Consider the following 19,600-nt stretch of genomic DNA (forward strand, 5'->3'; position numbering starts at 1 on the left):
AAAAACATGACTAAATCAAAATTACTGATAGAACTCATGTGTCCCTATTCACCCAATATAAGGGCACAAGGTTACAATTAGCTCCATGTTGTTGTTGATTTTATTGGGAACTTTAACCCCATGGGTCATTCGCTCCCAATCGACTGAATAGAAAACTTCGAGTACCTCTTAAATAAAAATATTAAAGCACATGTGCTATTGTGTAACTACTTTTCCATCCTCTGCTCATTTTTTTCTCCTATGTACCAGTAAACTTTACCATGTCCCATGATACCTCAGCTCAGGTTAATTTTTGAACTGATGTTTTCACCAAAACACCCTAATGAATGAAATAAAATAAAATGATTAGCCTAGAATGTTCCAAATATGTTTTCAAGCACATTTCGCTGCGATTATATATGTTTTTATGGTGAACGAAAACTGGTTCTAAATAAAATCTGAAAACACAATACTAGATTTCGCCCTGGGCGAAAATTGTATCCATTGTTTTTCATGGCCCCAGAAATCGCCCACTATATTTTATTGAAATAACCTTTGGTAAACTATTAAAACAGGTAAATCACTAGATATTCATGAAATTCAGACATACAGTAAGCAATGAAATATTCTATTACATTATTTGCGGACAAAATAAGTTGTTTCCCTTCATTTACATTATTACCCGCTGTAGTCGAAATTGACAAAAATATGGCGGCTGCAATAAGGCTTTTTTTTAAATGCTTATAAAAACTTAATAAACAATAGAAATTTACTAGCAATGTTTCAGTTAGAGCTAGAAATGAATAAATGTGTAAACCTGCATAATAAATTATACCAAAAAATGTTATAAGTTAGCTAAATACAGATTAATTCCAGTAGGTGGGCGAAAACTGGAGCAGGGCAAAAACTGGGTCCTCTACTCTATATGTTCAATTTCTCTCAAAATGTATTTAGACGGAAAAAAAATATTATTTAAAAAAATTAAAGACCTTTTTTACCTATTTTATTTATATTTTATAAGTTGCAGATATTGAATATCTGCCGAATCCGACATTAGATTTTGCATCCGAAGTGAGATTTATAAAACTTATTGAAGCAGGACTCTCGGTTTCTCTCAATGAAATTTTTTAATTCAAATTTTTTTTTCAAGGTATTATCTTTGTGTTATTGTTTTTCGCCTATTGAGATTACAACTTTTGAATATGAAATTAAATTTATTTCAATTACAGTAATTCTCCGCCAACTCACACAGCAGTTGCCCCGACCCCTCTTCGATTTGCGTGAAACTTTGTCCTAAGGGGTAACTTTTGTCCCTGATCACGAATCCGAGGTCCGTTTTTTGATATCTCGTGACGGAGGGGCGGTACGACCCCTTCCATTTTTGAACATGCGAAAAAAGAGGTGTTTTTCAATAATTTGCAGCCTGAAACGGTGATGAGATAGAAATTTGGTGTCAAAGGGTCTTTTATGTAAAATTAGACGCCCGATTTGATGGCGTACTCAGAATTCCGAAAAAACGTATTTTTCATCGAAAAAAACACTAAAAAAGTTTTAAAAATTCTCCCATTTTCCGTTACTCGACTGTAAAAAATTTTGGAACATGTCATTTTATGGGAAATTTAATGTACTTTTCGAATCTACATTGACCCAGAAGGGTCATTTTTTCATTTAGAACAAAATTTTTCATTTTAAAATTTCGTGTTTTTTCTAACTTTGCAGGGTTATTTTTTAGAGTGTAACAATGTTCTACAAAGTTGTAGAGCAGACAATTACAAAAATTTTGATACGTAGACATAAGGGGTATGCTTATAAACATCACGAGTTATCGCGATTTTACGAAAAAAAGTTTTGAAAAAGTTGGTCGTCATCGATCATGGCCGTTCATGGTCACCCGCGACAGACACGGACGACGAAACAAAGAGAAACGCAAAAAGTAACTTTTTCAAAACTTTTTTTCGTAAAATCGCGATAACTCGTGATGTTTATAAGCAAACCCCTTATGTCTATATATTAAAATTTTTGTAATTGTCTGTTTAATTATTTAATTATTTTTTTTCGTTGCTATTTTCAACAAAACTTTTTTTTCAAATTACTTATCATTTACAGTTATTTTTTATTCTTACAAAGAATAGAAACAGAAAAACTTTAGCACACACAAATGAAAATTTTGTTGGAAATCATAACACTAACGTTTTGAGAATTTCATAAAATATCATGTTATACTTAAAATTGCGTCTCTTTTATATAATTTTTAATAAATAGAAATTTTCATGCTGAACGGCCCGAGCGGTTTAGGCTTTCAGGATTTTTGTGATATTTACTCGTAGAGTCAAAACAGATCAGTAAACTTCACTTATTTGTATATTACACTTTTTAAAGATTACATTTTTTTGCGGTAACACTTTCAACTTTTACGCGCACGATCACGTCACTTTGCATTGAGATCTTCGTCGAACCAGTTCTCTACGTTGAAGCCAGACTTGTCCTCCAGACCTCTTCGCCGAGCCATGCCAGACCCGAACTCTGCTACGTCCCTGGTTGACTCCACGGCGGCTAAGTCCCGGCGGACTCTTCACAGCGGCTAAGTCCCGGCGGACTCTTCACAGCGGCTAAGTCCCGGCGGACTGCGGCCTACACCGCTAAGTCCGGCTGGACTGGGGCCTCTGCTACTGGTGGCTGCTGGCGGGTCCGGCTGGTCTGGGGCTTCTTCAGGATCTGGAACTGGACTGGGCTTGAACTGGCTGGAACTGACTGGAACTAACTGGAACTAATTGCCCTCCTCAAGAATTTTGGGGTTTTTATAGTCAGTCCCCGAAAACTCTACTAAATTTTGTTCTACTAAAAGTGGTCCGTTTCGATGAGAAGCATCGATGAACCTCATGAATTAAATTATGCAGACCTCTGCAATTCTTCATGACTTTCCGTATGGTGTAGTGAGTACACCTCAAAATCGGAAGTCATGGGTTCGAACCATTGTCGTGAAACTTTAAATTATGTTATTGGAATATCAAAATTATGTTCCTAAAACATTCTCAAAAATGTTGGTCAATAATGAGAAGGTCGAATTCTCCATTGAACAAACATGCCAATGAATTTGGTTAAGCCACACCCTCAATTTCCCCTGTGTTATAACATCGCACATTCATAATTGAAAGCTTAACCATTTTTTTTGATTGCCTAACAATTGGTGAAATTTAATAAAGGGCTTTTCAGGTGAGGATGACTCATGATCCACACCTGTACATAAGCTTAATTATTTGTCGCGCAACGCGAGTCGACGGGTAAAATTATTTATGCTTGCGTAAGCGCGCATGGTCAGAACTGTGGTGAGGATCGATAAATGGACAAATTTAATGATTTAAATTTGAGGTCGCTGCATTCCCCCACACTTACCAGCTAGATGTTTGTATACTTGAAAAGCATTAAGAACATCTATCGAAAGTTATTTGTAGGTTGGAAGAATATTCCCAAAATTAATAATTTGATTTGTGAAAAAAATACTTTGCATAAATCATAAAAATATAAATGGCTGGCTATAAAAAACTGATTTAAAAAAATTGGTTCGGTTAATCTCCCCCACACTTATCAGCTAGATGATCGTCTAAAAGAAATGATCATCTATGGGAAGAATATTGTCGGGTGTAGTGATCGTGCGGTTTACAATTTGTTCTTCTTGTGCTTTCTTGTAAATTGCTTTATAATATAACTGTTCTTTTGATTTTTCTCCTGTAAAAATTATTTGCATTACTTTTTTGATCTTCTGTCCTGTTAAATTACTTGAACTACTATTTTGAACTTCTCGTGTAAAAATATTTTCGTTGAAACTGATTTAAATAAACTTGCATTTGAAATTAATTTTCATTATATCTCCTAAAAAAAAAATCATTGCATTTTTCCCACTGTAAGCAAAATTTGTTGTTGTTGTAGAACTTTGTTGATCGGCTGGTTGTTATCGTCGTCGTCTTCCATCAAAATCGTCTTTCTCGTGAGGCTATTCATTCCACAGTGACTTGGTCAATTGGTCAGTTTTCGAGGCTAAGGTGTTGAATTTCGTCGATTAGTGCAATTGTCGTTTCCATAATGAATTATGCTTCATAACCCAGCTGTGAGTTGACTATGGTCAGTTTTGAGAGTGCATTGACTTCTCATTTGCTGAGTATTGTGAATTGTTCGTAAATCCAGTATTTTTGTCCAAAATTGACTTTTCCAGTTGCTTTGTATCTTTGACAATCTCAAATTATTGACATCGGTTGATGTAATTCTTGTTTAGGAAATGTTGTTTGTCCAAAATTGTCTTTTCGTGTAATTTGCAACTTTGGCTTTTGTAAATTAATGACATCGGATGATGTTATCATTTGTTTATCATGATCTTCTCCTTTTCAATAGTTTCAGACGTGCAGTATGATCTCAACTTGCATTTTTGTTCCATAATTGATGTTTCGCATTTCTATCATCTTTACTTCGCATAATTCCACATTTCGATTGGTAATTTGTTTTACGTGAATGTCTCGTTACTAGAATTGCGTCTTAATCCGACTTGATCCTCATTGATATGACCTTTTGCAACATCAACACCGTTACCTGTCCAACATCTCGCTTGACTTTGCCACTCACCATCTTGCCATCACAAACTTCTGCATACGAACGCGTAGAACTTCTCAGCATACGAACGCGTCGATCATCTCAAGTCGTCTCGTCTCTGCCATATTTTACTTCAGTTTCTAGTTTTGTTTCTCCCACAAAAATGTCTTACTTGTTTTCTTCGTATGAACAATATTTTATAATTTTCAGGAATCTATCATTTAATTTCTGTGCAAAATTGAAATTCAAATTTACTTACAATCTTATAAATCTTGTTGATATTTTTATATGAAATCAGTTCTATTATTTTTAATACTAAAAAAAAACAGTTCTAATTGACTATTATTTTTATACCTGAATAAAAAAATTACTCTATAAAGTTTTTCATTGATCTATACACCCTATCATCTTGTCATTGCAAAACTGCGTATGTTAAAATATCCTTTCTGTTATTCCAACTTTTTATGAAATCTGTATGTCATTCAGTGTTTTCAAATCTGTTACACTCATTCAGTCAATTTGTTTATTTGAGCAATTCGCAATAAAATGTTGATTTTGCAAGAAAATTTGTTGGTTCAATTTTCAGTCTAATGATAATGTTCTGTTTTTTTCCCTCTGAATTTTATCAGTTTAAAGGTGTTCTTCCCTTGAAGCATTATTTTATCCCTTAAAAATCCCTTGAAGCATTATTTATCCCTTGATTTTCCCTTGAAGCATTATTTATCCATTCCCTTTAATTATCATTTGACTATCCCCGTAAAGTGCAAATGTTTTGAAATGTTATTAACATATTGAATCCCCCCATGGATTACAACTGTTTTGAAGCTTTATTCGACATAAAAACTCTCCCCATAGAGTATAATTGTCTACTTTTTTTTCCCCCTTTGGCGTTGCTTTATCAGTTTATGTATCCCTAGATCGGAACTTATACCGTTCTTTTCGATCTTTTTAGATTCCCCACGATATACTCACAAATTTTACCTTTCCTTGAGCTGTAGTTCATATTCGTCCTTGTTGAAATTGTTGTCTTCTTGATCGTCTTCCAATGGTTTCCTGTAAATCCTTCGTATTAGCGTATAAAAATCTGAAAATATATTCTTAATCCATTGTTAAGTAAATTATAAAACACATGTTTACATTCAACTTTCATTCTGGGTGGCCTTCCCTTGTCCAATTATTCTCACACACATTCTTACTTGTATACATGTTGTTTTGGAACATTTAATAATCACACCATCTTCATTTGCTTGTCGTTGAAATTTCATTATTGTTCAGTCCGTTTGATTTGTTTTTATTTGTAGTTAAAAATTGCGTAATTGTTTTTCTAAAACCCTGTTAACCCATTTAAGCTCAATTAAGTATATTCCCAAAATTGCAACCCAACAGCTTCTTAATTGTTTTAACGTGTTTCATCACTGCTTCATTATTATGTTTATATTTGATCATTATCGCTTCACGTGGTTTTCAAAAAAAAAAAAAAAATGTATAAACTCAGTACTGGTATTTTTCTTAATCTGTTTCTTTTTTAAACCCCATCAATTCAATCATATATAAAAATTATCTTTCATCCCAAATTCATAACATTCTTGTTTGCGCATTTGTTTAGATAATAATCATTCATATTTTGTTTAACTCAAAATTAATTCATTTATCATATCAAATCAATCATATATTCTTTTTTCATGTTTATTTTTCTATATAAAAAATCAGTATTTGTAACACATTTGTTTGATTCATTTAGTTCTCTTGATAACAATCGTTTTTTTTCTAATTCATCAATCATATCAATTCAATAAGTTTTTTTTTTATTATTTTTATTTTTGTTCAATATACATAAATAATCCCGTGTGTTAAAAATAAATATTTTCATTCCTTGTAGGCTTTTGATATTAATCGTTTATGATACTACACTAAATCCCCCATGTGCGCTCTTTTTGGGGGGGCGCACACCGGGGGAGAGCGCAATTCGGGGGAGCGTTATTTCGGGGTTTGAGCGCAAACGGGGGGAGCGTTATTTCGGGGTTTGAGCGCAAATCGGGGGAGCGTTATTGCGGGGTTTTGGCGTAAAATGGGGTTTTCTTTTTAAATGTACTTTATTTACATATAAATGAAACATTTGTATAAGGGGTCATCCACAAAACACGGATAAGGGGCCATCCACAAATCTGGGTATCCAAGAACTCCCGGAAGTCATGCCCTAGATATCTACTTGATCAACGGGGGTCTATATGGGTGTATTAACCATCGGTATAGCTTCAGGTAGCTTCAGTGAACCACGATGGATCTTCTGGGTTACGTTGGATTGTTATGGGCCCTCCAGGAACTCCCGGGAGTTATGACCTGATGATCTACCTGATCAACGGGGGTCTATATGAGTGTATTAACCATCGGTATAGCTTCAGGTAGCTTCAGTGAACCACGATGGATATTCTGGGTTACGTTGGATTGTTATGGGCCCTCCAGGAACTCCCGGGAGTTATGACCTGATGATCTACCAGATCAACGGGGGTCTGTATGAGTGTATTAACCATCGGTATAGCTTCAGGTAGCTTCAGTGAACCACGATGGATATTCTGGGTTACGTTGGATTGTTATGGGCCCTCCAGGAACTCCCGGGAGTTATGACCTGATGATCTACCTGATCAACGGGGGTCTATATGGGTGTATTAACCATCGGTATAGCTTCAGGTAGCTTCAGTGAACCACGATGGATCTTCTGGGTTACGTTGGATTGTTATGGGCCCTCCAGGAACTCCCGGGAGTTATGACCTGATGATCTACCTGATCAACGGGGGTCTATATGAGTGTATTAACCATCGGTATAGCTTCAGGTAGCTTCAGTGAACCACGATGGATCTTCTGGGTTACGTTGGATTGTTATGGGCCCTCCAGGAACTCCCGGGAGTTATGACCTGATGATCTACCAGATCAACGGGGGTCTATATGAGTGTATTAACCATCGGTATAGCTTCAGGTAGCTTCAGTGAACCACGATGGATATTCTGGGTTACGTTGGATTGTTATGGGCCCTCCAGGAACTCCCGGGAGTTATGACCTGATGATCTACCTGATCAACGCGGGTCTATATGGGTGTATTAATCATCGGTATAGCTTCAGGTAGCTTCACTGAACCACGATGGATGCTCTGGAGTTCGTTGGATTGTTATGGGTCCTCCAGGAACTCCAGGGAGTTATGACCTGATGATCTACCAGATCAACGGGGGTCTATATGAGTGTATTAACCATCGGTATAGCTCCAGGTAGCTCCAGTGAACCACGATGGATCTTCTGGGTTACGTTGGATTGTTATGGGCCCTCCAGGAACTCTCGGGAGTTATGACCTGATGATCTACCTGATCAATGGGGGTCTATATGGGTATATTAATCATCGGAATAGCTTCCGGTAGCTTCAGTGAACCACGATGGATATTCTGGGTTACGTTAAATTGTTATGGGTCCTCCAGGAACTCCCGGGAGTTATGACCTGATGATCTACCAGATCAACGGGGGTCTGTATGAGTGTATTAACCATCGGTATAGCTTCAGGTAGCTTCAGTGAACCACGATGGATCTTCTGGGTTACGTTGGATTGTTATGGGCCCTCCAGGAACTCCCGGGAGTTATGACCTGATGATCTACCTGATCAACGCGGGTCTATATGGGTATATTTATCATCGGTATAGCTTCAGGTAGCTTCAGTGAACCACGATGGATCTTCTGGGTTACGTTGGATAGTTATGGGCCCTCCAGAAACTCCCGGAAGTTATGACCTGATGATCTACCTGATCAACGGGGGTCTGTATGGGTGTATTACCCATCGGTATAGCTTCAGGTAACTTCAGTGAACCACGATGGATATTCTGGGGTACGTTGGATTGTTATGGGTCCTCAAGGAACTCCCGGGAGTTATGACCTGATGATCTAGCTGATCAACGGGGGTCTATGTGGGTATATTAATCATTGGTATAGCTTCAGGTAGCTTCACTGAACCATGATGGATGCTACTGAAGTTACCTGAAGCTATACCGATGATTAATTCATCCATATAAACCTCCGTTGATCTGGTAGATGTCCAGGTCATGACTTCCAGGAGTTCCTGGACGACCTATAACAATCCAACGTACCTCAGAGTATCCTTCGTGGTTAGGTGAAGCTACCTGAAGCTATACCGAAGATTAATGTATTCATATGGGCCCCCGTTGATCAGGTAGTTCATCAGGTCATAACTCCCGGGAGTTCCTGGAGGACCCATAACAATCCAACGTACCTCAGAGTATCCTTCGTGGTTAGGTGGAGCTACCTGAAGCTATACCGATGATTAATGTATTCATATAGGCCCCCGTTGATCAGGTAGATCATCAGGTCATAACTCCCGGGAGTTCCTGGAGGACCCATAACAACCCAATATGGCGAAGGGTATCCATCGTAATTCATGAAGCTACCTGAAGCTATACCGATGGTTAATACACCCATATAGACCCCCGTTGATCAGGTAGATCATCAGGTCATAACTCCCGGGAGTTCCTGGAGGACCCATAACAATCCAACGTAACCCAGAATATCCATCGTGGTTCACTGAAGCTACCTGAAGCTATATCGATGATTAATATACCCATATAGAACCCCGTTGATCAGGTAGATCATCAGGTCATAACTCCCGGGAGTTCCTGGAGGACCCATGACAATCCAACGAACTCCAGAGCATCCATCGTGGTTCAGTGAAGCTACCTGAAGCTATACCGATGGTTAATACACTCATATAGACCCCCGTTGATCAGGTAGATCATCAGGTTATAACTCCCGGGAGTTCCTGGAGGACCCATAACAATTTAACGTAACCCAGAATATCCATCGTGGTTCACTGAAGCTATCGGAAGCTATACCGATGTTTAATACACCCATATAGACCCCCGTTCATCAAGTAGATATCTAGGGCATGACTTCCGGGAGTTCTTGGATACCCAGATTTGTGGATGGCCCCTTATCCATGTTTTGTGGATGACCCCTTATACAAATATTTTATTTATATGTAAAAAAGTACATTTAAAAAGAAAACCCCATTTCACGCCAAAACCCCGCAATAACGCTCCCCCGATTTGCGCCACTTAGAGCGTTATTTGGGGGGAGCGTTATTTCGGGGTTTGAGCGCAATTCGGGGGGCGCAAAACGGGGGAGGCGCAATCGGGGGGAGCGTATTTAGGGGATTTAGTGTATGTCATTCATTGCATAAATCGCTTATTTTTTTACTTTATTTTAACTGTACTGTAATTGTCATTTCAAAATATTTTTCTTGTATTGGAGCATTTCATTTTAAATTATGATAAATGTATATTGTTAAAAAAAAATATTAAATGTATTTTAATACGGGTACATTGTGAACTATCATTTAGTGTTATGTTAATCATTATATTTTCTAAGTCTATTATTATGTACATTTTCAAATTTGTTTCCATTTTTAATAGTGGTCGTTTGATCGCTGTTAAATTTAACGATATCGTAAGGGCCTCGCCACTTATTTTGTAACTTTTGACCAATTCCTGTTTGTACCATTTGTACCAAAACTCTATCTCCCCACATTGGTACCCAATCATTTGTCTTTTTGTCATAAATTTCCTTTCTTTTTTCTTTTGATAATATTAAGTTGTTTCTAGCAGTTTCATGAGCATCCTTGAATATATCTTTCATTGAACAAATATAGTCGTCATAATTTAAATCTGAATCATTGATTTTATAAATTGTGCTTGGTATTGTAGCTTTTCTTCCATACAAAAGTTCATAGGGAGAATATCCAGTTGATGAATTTTCTGTAGTGTTGTATTCAAACATAAAATATGGTATTAATTCATCCCAACATTGTGGATCTTTGCCAATAAAATTTCGTAAATAAACTTTCAACTCTCTATTTGATCTCTCTACTAAATTAGCTTGAGGATGATATGCACTTGTAACGATCTTTTTAATGTGCAATATTTTGCATGTATGTTGCAATAATTTGCTTACAAAGTTTGTACCTCGATCGGTTACAACTTCTTTAGGAGCACCAAATTTACAAACAAAGTTTTCGACAAAAGTTCTAGCAACAGTAGTACTTTCTTGGTTTTCCATGGGAGCTACAATCAAAAATCTTGTTAAATCATCTTGTATCACAAGTCCACAATTGTTTCCATTATTAGAAATTGGTAACATAACCACATCCATATAAATTTTATCAAAAGGTTCATACGATGTTGTCGTAATTTTCATTGGCATCTTATTTGCTGGCCATATTTTATTCTTTTGACAAGAATCACATTGCTTTACATAATTCAAAACATCTCTTCGCATATTTTCCCATGTAAAAAGAGGACTCATTCTTTTAATCATTCGTTTACCTCCGACATGACCACCCAACGGTGCGTCGTGAAAATCTTTAAGCACTTGATCTCTGTCTTCTGGCTTTACATAAATTCGTTCATTTTCTGTTGCATACAGTGTAAATGACTTTGAAAGTTTCATTGCAAAACATCGTAATAAGTTTAGTTCCAACTCTGTTTTAAATATTCTATGAGAAATAATTTGTATAACTGATGCATCTTTAGCAAAATCAGGATAATCTTTAAAACTTTTAAATAAACCATCGAAAAATTCTTCATTTTTAACTGCTGAACGATATGTTCCATTCAAAATTAAACCCCAAATTTTCTTTTGCGGGAATACAAATATATTTTCATTGGTGTAATCCTTAATACCATGTGGAAGGTCAATGTATTTACTCAATTCTTTGTGTACCGTAACACTGTTTAATATCATAAAAGTAGCTTCGGCTTGTTCAAATGGTATAATATTTTTAGAAAATTTTAAAACGTTAAAATCGATATCTGTATCTTGGAAATCCTTGTAGGTAAATGTTTCATCGTTGCTATCATCGTCATTATCTAAGTTTATGTCAATTTGTTGAAGTCCATTCATATTATTATTCCAATTAGTGTTGTTTCTAGATAAATTCTTTCTGTTTGAAGTATTTGTTGTGTTTTGATTATCTGAAATATTTTGTCTATTTTGTTTTGCTTGTTCACGAGTTGTAATTGCTACTAATTTTGATGCTTGTTTATCATCTGCATGATCTTCATCATTATTTAAACGTGAGAGAAAATCTGCAACCACATTGTCCTTTCCTTGCTTGTAACGAATTTCACATCCAATGCCTTGGATTTTCAAACGAAGTTTTGTCAAAGTTGGTGAAGTTTCCTTCAAATGCCATAGAGCTACCAAAAGTCTATGATCTGTGTAAACGATAAAATCTTGGTTATAGATAAAATGTTTGAAGTGGTCTACTGCCCAAACAATAGCTAGAAGTTCCTTCTCGATAGTAAAATAGTTTCTTTCAGCCCCGATAAGCGCACGACTTGCGTAAGCGATGGGGTGATCATTTGACTTCTCATTAGTAAGAACTGCTCCGATAGCATAATCGCTAGCATCAGTTGTCAAAACAAATTTGTCATTATAGTTCGGTCTAACTAAAACTGGTTCTGAAATTAAATAGTTTTTTAATTCTTCAAAAGCATTTTCACATTCTTCTGTCCAAATAAATTTCGCATTTTTCTTTAATAATGCATTAAGTGGCTTACGTTTATCTGCAATGTTTGGAATAAATTTTCCATAAAAATTAACAGTTCCCAAAAATGATCTCACATTTTTGATCGTCTGCGGCCTTTTCATGTTTTTGATTGTATCAATATTTTCACTAGTTGGTCGAATACCTTCTTCACTAATAATATGACCCAAATATCTGACTTCTTTGTGTAAAATTTTACATTTTGATGGTTCAACTTTTAAATTATGTTCATGTAATGCATTCAAAACTTTATATAAATTTTTATTGTGTTCTTCTATAGTTCTTCCAAATACAATAATATCATCCAAGTATACAAACGCATTAACAGGTTGTATTTCATAAATAAGTGTGAATGTAAATTTTTGAAATGTTGATGGACTATTTTTCAGTCCCATTGGCATTCTTAAAAATTCATAATGTCCTAAAAATGTTGAAAAAGCGGTTTTCGCAGCATCCTTTGGGTTAATTGGGATTTGATAAAATCCTGATTTCAAGTCGATGGTTGAGAAATATCGAGCCTGTCCAATACTGTCCAAAATTTCGCTAATAAGCGGTATAGGGTACACAAATGGTTTAGTAATTGTATTTAGGTCTCGAAAATCCACTACAATTCTGTAGCGTTTATTGCCTTCGGCGTCTAAGTCTTTCTTTGGGATGCATAATACCGGTGCATTCCACGGACTTTTACTTGGTCGTATTATCCCTAATTTTAGCATTTCTTCCACTTGTTCTTCTACGTGTTTCTTGGTAGCTTCAGGAAATCTATATTGTCTTTTATTAATTGGAATTTCAGTTGTTGTCTCTATATCGTGCATGGTTAAATTGGTATAAGTCAACTCGTCACCCTCTAAATAAAATATTTCATTAAAATCATTCAAAATATTATTAATTTCTTGATTGATATCGCCTTTCAAGTGGTCTGTTTTAACCAATTCATAAATTTTTCTCATTCTTTCATTGCCTGTAAGTTTCTCATGCTTCATGTTTTCAATCACATCATAATCCCGATCATTTTCTAAATTCATCTTTTTTGGGTTATCTTGGTTATCATCATCAATTTCAATTTGATCACCATAATACTCTTCAATGCACGGTTGGATTCTGCCATTGCAGCCATTGTCATTATCATAATTATTTCCATTATTTTCATCATAATTTGTATTAAAATTGTCATAACTATTTGCTTCAATACCTGCCATATTTACTTTGTTTATATTTTCAATGTCATTGATTCTAAATAAATTGGTCATTTCATGATTATTATATTGCATATTATTTGTGTCAGGCGTTCGTAAAACTATGTTGTCGAAACTTTGACTAATATATAAGGTGTATTTCTTTAGAAAATGTGCTCCAAGAATTGCAACATCAGCAAAATGCTTCAAAATGTAAAACTTTTCCTCGTATTTTGAATTTCCTATCAATAAAATCATATTTACAGATCCTACTGTATCTTCTGCTATTCCATGAACCCCTCTAATGGAAATTCTATCGTTGAAATCAATGTTAGTTAAACGCATATTACTAACCACATCCCATCTTACAAAATTGTTACATGATGCGGAGTCAATTATAAATTTGTGAAATTTTGTTGGATTTGCCAAGGTAGCAATATTTGCATAAAATATTGAATCATTATTGAAATTGATTTTTAATGTTTCATGTGGTGGAATGTATTCGTTAAATTGCAGTTTAAAATTATTTGGAATTTGATTTTTATTGCGTCGACTATTTGTATAAGTTCGTTTTAAAGTGCTCTTTGCAGTATTCGTTTTATAACATTCATAAAATTTGTTAGCTTGATAATTATTTCTTTGATAAAATTTTTTATTTTTATTGTTCCTGAAATTTCTGAATTTTCTGTCAAAATTAAGGTTTGAATTTTCAGTACTAGCAAGTAACCTTTGTTCGAGAGTTCTTAAAGACTCTCTGTCAATTCGTTCATTTTCTAAAAATTCTAGCAAATTTTCCAACTTCATATGACGGTTATTCGTGGCAATTTCTTTTATTTCCTTATTTATAATTCCAACTATAAAGTGGCTTTTTAAGCTATGAGCTGTATATGAATTTTCATTGTAACTTTGATCAATTTTTATGATTTCGTAATTTATGTCAAGAACTCTACCTGTATATGATTTAAATGTTTCATCCCATCTTTGTTTCAGAGTTTCAATTTGTTCAATTATACTACCAAAAGTAGTTTTGATACCAAACTCTCTTATTAAATTTGACTTGGTTTCTTCCCAAGTGTTTGCATAAATTCGTTTAATACGTGCTGCTGCTTTAAATTTTAGTTTCATAAAAACAATATTTAAAAATTTACTCTGATCTTCGCCTTCATGAATTTGATCAGCATAATAATCTATTAACATTAAAAATTGGTCCAGTGAGTCTAATGACCCATCAAATTCTGGAATAATCTGGATTAAATCCTTCGTCTCCAAATTCGCCATCTTTAACGGTGCACATCAACAAGAGCTTTTGCACCAAGATTTTTGTTACAGATATTTTAGTATTTTCGAAACTACGGGAACTATCGATATAATGTTTTATTCATCCCCTAAAGTACTGTCTACTAAGTGATTTACAACAAAATTTGCCTGTTTTTAAAATCAGATTTGTGCAGGATTGGGTCCGTAAGTTTGTCAATTTTGGCATAAGAAGACAACAACTTCCTTGGTTGCTGTGCACCCTTTTGAGCGTGTTTTTAACTATTTACATCAAATTTCGGTATAACTTTTGTTTACTCACCCTAAACTGCCAGATTTCCATGGTCGTCTTCTTGGGTGTTCGATGCGGCTGAATTTCGTCTCCAGTTGATCCAGATGATCTTGTCATTGTTGAATCCCTAGTGTTGTCCATCGTTGGCCGGTTTTGAAATTTCCGATGCTTCTGCCATTGGTCTAGCCCGTTTTGGGTCCATCTCGTACTGCTGCACATTTGCTTCCATCTAAGAACTCCTCACATAACCTTTTCTTCAATTCAACGATTTTTTTTTTAACGCTATTTTAACTGTTTGTTCATTTTGTTCATTAACTTTCACACATAGTCACATTTTCAACTCTCGGTTTTGTCCAATCATAATGGCGTGTCCAATCACACACAGCGTTGCTTTCCGCTAGTCACCACCTGAACGGCCCGAGCGGTTTAGGCTTTCAGGATTTTTGTGATATTTACTCGTAGAGTCAAAACAGATCAGTAAACTTCACTTATTTGTATATTACACTTTTTAAAGATTACATTTTTTTGCGGTAACACTTTCAACTTTTACGCGCACGATCACGTCACTTTGCATTGAGATCTTCGTCGAACCAGTTCTCTACGTTGAAGCCAGACTTGTCCTCCAGACCTCTTCGCCGAGCCATGCCAGACCCGAACTCTGCTACGTCCCTGGTTGACTCCACGGCGGCTAAGTCCCGGCGGACTCTTCACAGCGGCTAAGTCCCGGCGGACTCTTCACAGCGGCTAAGTCCCGGCGGACTGCGGCCTACACCGCTAAGTCCGGCTGGACTGGGGCCTCTGCTACTGGTGGCTGCTGGCGGGTCCGGCTGGTCTGGGGCTTCTTCAGGATCTGGAACTGGACTGGGCTTGAACTGGCTGGAACTGACTGGAACTAACTGGAACTAATTGCCCTCCTCAAGAATTTTGGGGTTTTTATAGTCAGTCCCCGAAAACTCTACTAAATTTTGTTCTACTAAAAGTGGTCCGTTTCGATGAGAAGCATCGATGAACCTCATGAATTAAATTATGCAGACCTCTGCAATTCTTCATGACTTTCCGTATGGTGTAGTGAGTACACCTCAAAATCGGAAGTCATGGGTTCGAACCATTGTCGTGAAACTTTAAATTATGTTATTGGAATATCAAAATTATGTTCCTAAAACATTCTCAAAAATGTTGGTCAATAATGAGAAGGTCGAATTCTCCATTGAACAAACATGCCAATGAATTTGGTTAAGCCACACCCTCAATTTCCCCTGTGTTATAACATCGCACATTCATAATTGAAAGCTTAACCATTTTTTTTGATTGCCTAACAATTGGTGAAATTTAATAAAGGGCTTTTCAGGTGAGGATGACTCATGATCCACACCTGTACATAAGCTTAATTATTTGTCGCGCAACGCGAGTCGACGGGTAAAATTATTTATGCTTGCGTAAGCGCGCATGGTCAGAACTGTGGTGAGGATCGATAAATGGACAAATTTAATGATTTAAATTTGAGGTCGCTGCAATGCATCAAATCCAACAATCTTTTTTCTGCACCAGTTCTGCACAACAAGCAGACAATTCCATCCCAGCAAAAAATCCCAAAATCAACATTTTAAAACCTTTTTGCGCTCCATCAAAATTATTAGCTGCCAACACGACGCCATCGGAGCGAAGCGGAGCAAAATCTGATCCTCCTTAACCTTTAAAAATTATCTCTTCATTAAATTTGATTCCTTTCCTTGACTTTCCACTTTTTCCTCCCTCCTACCCAATCTGGGCAACAGCAGCAGTGATTGCCGATGGGAATTACCCACCCACCACCTCCTGAAACCCCTAATTTCAAGTCCACCCCTCACCAGAGCCTGACAGAGAGAGAGCACGAACAATGCAGCACGCCGTCTTCTCAAGAGTGGTTTTCCTTTCCACTTCTCTTCCACGAGGGGAGGCAGTTTTCCCCACCTCGCTCGGGCTAAGTGAAACGATTGAAATCTTTTGATGCGCTTCATTTCGCATTGCTCGCAAGTCAAGTCAGGACAGACAGACTGACAGTATCAACCTTGTTGTCACCCAGCGGAAGTGAAGAGGAAGACTCGGTTTTGGCGTTGTTTTGAGGTGGGGTGGAAAAAAAGATGATGAGGTGAAGACGGTTGTGCGGTTTTCCGGAAAAGCTGAGACATTTTGGAGGGAGGGAGGGAAAATGAGTGCAAAGAGAGCACGCAGATTTGCGACGATAACTGCCAATCACAGGTGAGCGGAAGTGATGGCGTGGAAAGTCACTTTTTTCTACAATGGAGTGTTTGGGCTGGGATTGAATTTGGCGATGAGTTTTAGCCGTTGGAAAGTGAGTATTATATATCTGAACTGTGGAAAATGTATAATGGGTTCCCGAATAGGTTGTCAATCTTTATGATGAGGATTGAACAGAATTGAAATTTAGAGACTTGAAATAAAAAAAAATCACTATAATTCTCCATCCAATCGCTCTTTGCCCTCTCAGCCGCGTGACTTGAGTGAAAAGGGATTAAAATTTCCCGCTGCTGCTCTTCGCGGTCTTCTCGGAAAAACTCGGGGTATTTTAAGATTATTGGAAAGATTTTATCGACATCATCCCCAACCGTCTCAAGTTTTGACGGGCATCAAGTTTTTCGCTTTATTAAACCATTTTCTTGTCTTCCTCTTCCCCCTCCACAGCCAAGTCCCTGCCCCTGCACTGCGTGGTCGAGTCCGTCAGCTCGCTGCAGGCGACGCTGAACTTTGACGCCCGCAGCCCCTGGAAGCGGCGCCCCAACATCGAAACCGACAGCTACGTCATCATCCCGGCGGCCACCCCGTTCTGTGATATCGTGCAGACGGCCCTGCAGCGACTCGGCTACTCGTCGGAGATCTCCAACGCTGCTAGAGGTATGTTTTTAAATTTAAACGCCTGAATGTTATAACGCTACTCTTCATTTATAAGGGTTGCGCCTACAGTTAGACAATTTAATAACTCAACTCTCCCTTCTCCGCAGGATCGATCTCCATCAAAAACTGGAAGGCCCTCTCGCTGGACGCCATCTCGGACAACCCGCTCGTCTCCGTGAACGACATCCTCGGCGAGCTGACCTCGGTGGTCACGCTCAAGATCACCATCCTGCGCCACAAGCCCTCCCAGCTGGCCGAGATCAAGGATAAGCTGCTCAAGCTGTTGATCCTGCAGTCGCACGCCGTGCTCCGGTCCACCGGCTGTCCACTCGATGAGGTAAGCCCCTTGTGGATTTCATAAATATTCAAGCCGCAAATTCCAACGCTCGCCTAATTAAATCAAACCGAAAATGAAAAATCATTAGCATTTTTTCGAGCGCCAATTCGTCGGCCACAGTGGGGGAAAAACCACTCTCGCAGATAAAGTCGGGCGTTATTTTTCTTAGATCTGCATAGCGCGCATTTCTTCTAATGAATGTTGATTAAAATCAATCTCCCGGAATTGGAAGTCGTCATGTTGGATGGCTGTTGTTTGTGCAGCTTTGAGATTTCTCGGATCACGCAGGAATGCTTTTGAGTGGTGCTTTGCAAGCGTGTGGATGGGAGCAGTGTTATTTAACGAATTTTTAAAACAGTAAAGCAAATCTGTTATAATACTGTTCAAAGGAAATAATCAGTTTTCCTTATCTCAATTACGGACTTCAACATTATGTAGGTAGCATTAGCTAAATCTTACCTCAATGATTTCTTGAGTGTAGAGTGTAGAGTGTAGAGTGTAGAGTGTAGAGTGTAGAGTGTAGAGTGTAGAGTGTAGAGTGTAGAGTGTAGAGTGTAGAGTGTAGTGTGGAAGACTTGGAAGACTTGGAAGACTTGGAAGACTTGGAAGACTTGGAAGACTTGGAAGACTTGGAAGACTTGGATGACTTGGAAGACTTGGAAGACTTGGAAGACTTGTGAGACTTGTGAGACTTGGAAGACTTGGAAGACTTGGAAGACTTGGAAGACTTGAAAGACTTGAAAGACTTGGGAGACTTGGAAGACTTGGAAGACTTGGAAGACTTGGAAGACTTGGAAGACTTGGAAGACTTGAAAGACTTGAAAGACTTGGGAGACTTGGAAGACTTGTAAGACTTGGAAGACTTGGAAGACTTGAAAGACTTGAAAGACTTGGGAGACTTGGAAGACTTGGAAGACTTGGAAGACTTGGAAGACTTGTGAGACTTGTGAGACTTGGAAGACTTGGAAGACTTGGAAGACTTGGAAGACTTGAAAGACTTGAAAGACTTGGGAGACTTGGAAGACTTGGAAGACTTGGAAAACTTGGAAGACTTGGAAGACTTGGAAGACTTGTGAGACTTGTGAGACTTGGAAGACTTGTAAGACTTGGAAGACTTGGAAGACTTGAAAGACTTGAAAGACTTGGGAGACTTGGAAGACTTGGAAGACTTGGAAGACTTGGAAGACTTGGAAGACTTGGAAGACTTGTGAGACTTGGAAGACTTGGAAGACTTGGAAGACCTGGAAGACTTGTGAGACTTGGAAGACTTGGAAGACCTGGAAGACTTAAAAGATCTGGAAGACTTGGAAGACTGGAAGACTTGGAAGACTTACCGTACCACGGCGCGTACCACAGCACGCTGGGTTCATGTCATGGGTGAGTGCCAGACACAAAACCGATGGGGCGAGCCGAGAGTGTCTTGGTGCGCTGGTACGATGTACCAAGATATTAATACACAAATGGGTTCAGGCACGTACCGAAGCTAGAAAACCAAA

At 37.7% G+C, this 19,600-nt stretch overlaps 1 protein-coding gene across 3 annotated transcripts in view; it reads left to right on the plus strand.

Annotated features, from left to right (window-relative positions):
• LOC120430653 (uncharacterized) overlaps positions 1–19,600 on the plus strand; it is a 194,090-nt gene that overhangs the window by 161,803 nt on the left and 12,687 nt on the right. For all 3 annotated transcript variants that reach the window (XM_052709273.1, XM_052709274.1, XM_052709275.1), the window contains 2 exons: positions 17,558–17,767; positions 17,875–18,104. In XM_052709273.1, coding sequence (XP_052565233.1) covers positions 17,558–17,767; positions 17,875–18,104 — 440 coding nt within the window. The remainder of the gene's footprint in view (positions 1–17,557; positions 17,768–17,874; positions 18,105–19,600) is intronic.

The sequence above is a fragment of the Culex pipiens genome, chromosome 3 (assembly GCF_016801865.2).
Source record: "Culex pipiens pallens isolate TS chromosome 3, TS_CPP_V2, whole genome shotgun sequence".
Taxonomy (NCBI): Eukaryota; Metazoa; Arthropoda; class Insecta; order Diptera; family Culicidae; genus Culex; species Culex pipiens.